The sequence below is a fragment of the Cryptomeria japonica genome, chromosome 7 (assembly GCF_030272615.1).
Source record: "Cryptomeria japonica chromosome 7, Sugi_1.0, whole genome shotgun sequence".
Classification (NCBI taxonomy): domain Eukaryota; kingdom Viridiplantae; phylum Streptophyta; class Pinopsida; order Cupressales; family Cupressaceae; genus Cryptomeria; species Cryptomeria japonica.
This window is the reverse complement of record NC_081411.1, coordinates 219189425-219192365: the sequence shown is the minus strand read 5'-3', so window position 1 is coordinate 219192365 and position 2941 is coordinate 219189425. Positions and strand designations below refer to the sequence as shown.

The following is a 2941-nucleotide window of genomic DNA, read 5'->3' as shown; positions in this document are numbered from 1 at the left end:
GCCTCCAATGCTGCAGCAAAATATCTATCTGCCTAGCTACATGCCTCCATCACTGGCCCAGATAACTTCTCATATGCATCCATAGTGATCTAAGACTACCTAATTGCCTCATCCCTATCCCACTGTAATCAATCCTTATCAGTAGCTATCTGGTCCCTCTCTGCATTCAAATCCTCCATCACATGTCGATACTGATCCCTATCCTCCACCTGTCATTGTTGCAAAGTAGTGACCAAGTCCTCTAAATCTCTAACTTGATCTCTCAATCCCTCCTCATCTCCTCTATCCACACCTACAGACTCTCCATCATGGGGCATCTCCATAGTATAACCATCATGCCCACCCTCATCTCCATCACTGCTCGATGACCCTGATCTTGACTCATCACTATCATCAGAACTGCTCATGGATGTAGTCTCTCCACCAATATCCACATCCTCCCTATCACTATCCACCTGCCCTGCAACCGTTGCTATCATATATATACCTCCTCCACCTCTACCTCCTCCACCCCTACCTTCTCCATCCGTACCTCCTCCATGTCTAACTCTTCCACCACTATCCTCTCCACCTCTCCCTCTAGGACCCGTGCCATGTCTAATTTGTTGAGCACCAATTCGAACTATCAGATTTGTCAAAGGTATAGGCCTATGTTATATCCACCATACACTATATTTCACTGTCGACCCTGGATCCGCTACACCAAGTCACCATCCCCATAAAATAGGAGCAAGAGCATCAAACTCATCAATAGAAATATGAGGTTGTATACAAGTACCCCAATCACCAACCTGTCAAGTAGTGCAAGCAAAATAAGTTGTCACACCTGGAATACCCTGTACTTCCCCAAACTGTCTAAGCACATGGCCAGGAAGATGCATATCAATAAGCCTGTGACTACCAACATCTTGACCAATAAGATATCTCTTTTGTCAACAAAAAGGAAGTGTTTTGAGCTCCCTTCAAAACTCATTTTATCCTAATCAAAAATGATTTTCTAGAAGTTGAATTAGGGAAAGGATCCTTAAATATTAGATAGGTTTTTCTTTTCTGAGGGATCTCTCTACCTTCCCCTATGGGCTCAAGGCATCCATACTATGATGTTTTGGTTCAGACCATTTTCCAGTACAAGTCATGATTTTAGGAGACAAAAAACTAATTTGTTGTCCTTTCAATTTTGAGAATATGCGAATGAGAAACAACAAATTTTTCAAGTTGAAGGAGGAATGGTGGATGGAAGGAAAAATTTATTGGCTCTAAACATTTTTGCATTGTAGCAAAGCTCAAAAAAATTGAGAAAAATGTTCTTAAATGCAATACAGATAACTTTAAGGACATTTTCACTTCAAAAAAGGAATTAGAAGTAGAGATCGATGACCTAAGCTAAGTATTTTATTCTAGTATGGATCAAGAAAGATATCTTAGAGACAAGGAGTTATTATAAAGATATGAGGATATATTGGCTAAGGAGCAAACTTTCTAAAGGTAGAAATCCAGAGAGACTTGGTTGGCAATAAGGGATAAGAATTCAAAATTCTTTCATAATTCAAACAAGTAGAGAATAGATGTTAATAGAATCAGAGGCCCGAAGAGAGATGATGGAACCTTCATAGACAAGCCAATGGAAATTGTTAAGCATTAGGTCTATTTTTCACATAGATCCTAAACAACTAGGAAGGTTCTAATTGGCATAATTTACAACCCTTCATTGACAACATTCCCAACCTAGTGACCAACGAGAAAAGTCACATGTTGATAGGAAAATTCACCTATGATGAGATTAAGGTAGCCCTATTTCAACTTCATTTGGATAAGGCCCTAGGTTTGGATAGTTTTCCTATTGTTTTTTTTCCCCAAATGTTGGCATATTATTAGGAATGAGTTAACTGAGGCCATTGAGGTAACTAGGAATTTAGGCAAATTCTCAAGGGAGATAATTATGCCTTAATTGCTCTTATCCCCAAGAAGGATATGGAAACAAGCTACCATGTTTTTAGGCTCATTTCTCTTTATAATACTAGATCTACAATATCATGTCAAAGGCCTTGACAAAGAGATTAAAAATCATTATTCCTCATATCATTTGAGACTAACAAATAGGGTTCATTCCAAGAAGGTCAATTTTGGACATGGAGTTATTATTTCTCAAGAAGCAATATACTCTATTCAATGCAATAAGTCCCCAATCATTCTCATTAAAATAGAAATAAAGAAGGAATACAACAAGGTTGATTGGAGTTTTTTCTATAAATGTCTAGAGGCCTTCAAGTTCAACAATCAATGGGTGAATTGGATTTTATATTGCATCTCAAGTCTAAGGTATTCAATTCTCATTAATAGTTCACTTGTAGGTTTCTTTGATAGCCCTAGGGGTATAAGGCAAGGGGATCCTTTAACTCCTTTCCTCTTTATAATCATGTCTAAAGCATTTGGGAGAGCCATTAGGTCTAATGAAGAGGAAGGGCTAATTAAAGGAGTTAAAATTACAAGTGGTCTACCAGTAGTGACCCATCAATAATTTTCTCATGATATGATGCTATAAGTTGATGGGAGGAAAAGGGAAGAAATGCAGTTGAGAAATATTTTAAAGTAATATGCGATAGCTTCAGATCAGGAAATCAATTAGTTTAAATCAGAGGTATTTTTCTTCTCAATGGATCATATGACAGCAATTGAACTTCTACAGTTTCTTGGACCCAAAGTAGGTACACTCCCATGTATATATTTAGGGTTACCCTTGAACAAAGGATTAAGATCCAAAAAACTATGGAAACTACTTAAGGAAAAGATGGAAAAGAGATTGTCCCGTTGGAAAGGGAAATGGCTCTCTTGGGCAAGGAGACTCACTATGTTGAGATCAGTTATCTCTTCCCTTCCCATATATCTTATCCTTTGTCTCTTGTTGTCAATTGGAATGAACTCAAAGATAATATAGCTTATG

General features: G+C 37.8%; 1 protein-coding gene across 1 annotated transcript; it reads right to left on the bottom strand.

The window, feature by feature from the left end:
* Nucleotides 1-212: 212 nt before the first annotated feature.
* On the bottom strand, nt 213-881 carry LOC131856599 (uncharacterized). Its single transcript, XM_059208441.1, has 2 exons — nt 827-881; nt 213-622 (listed from the first exon to the last, which is right to left on the bottom strand). The coding sequence occupies exons 1-2, from the start codon at nt 879-881 to the stop codon at nt 213-215; spliced, it is 465 nt and encodes a 154-aa protein (XP_059064424.1).
* Nucleotides 882-2941: the final 2060 nt, after the last annotated feature.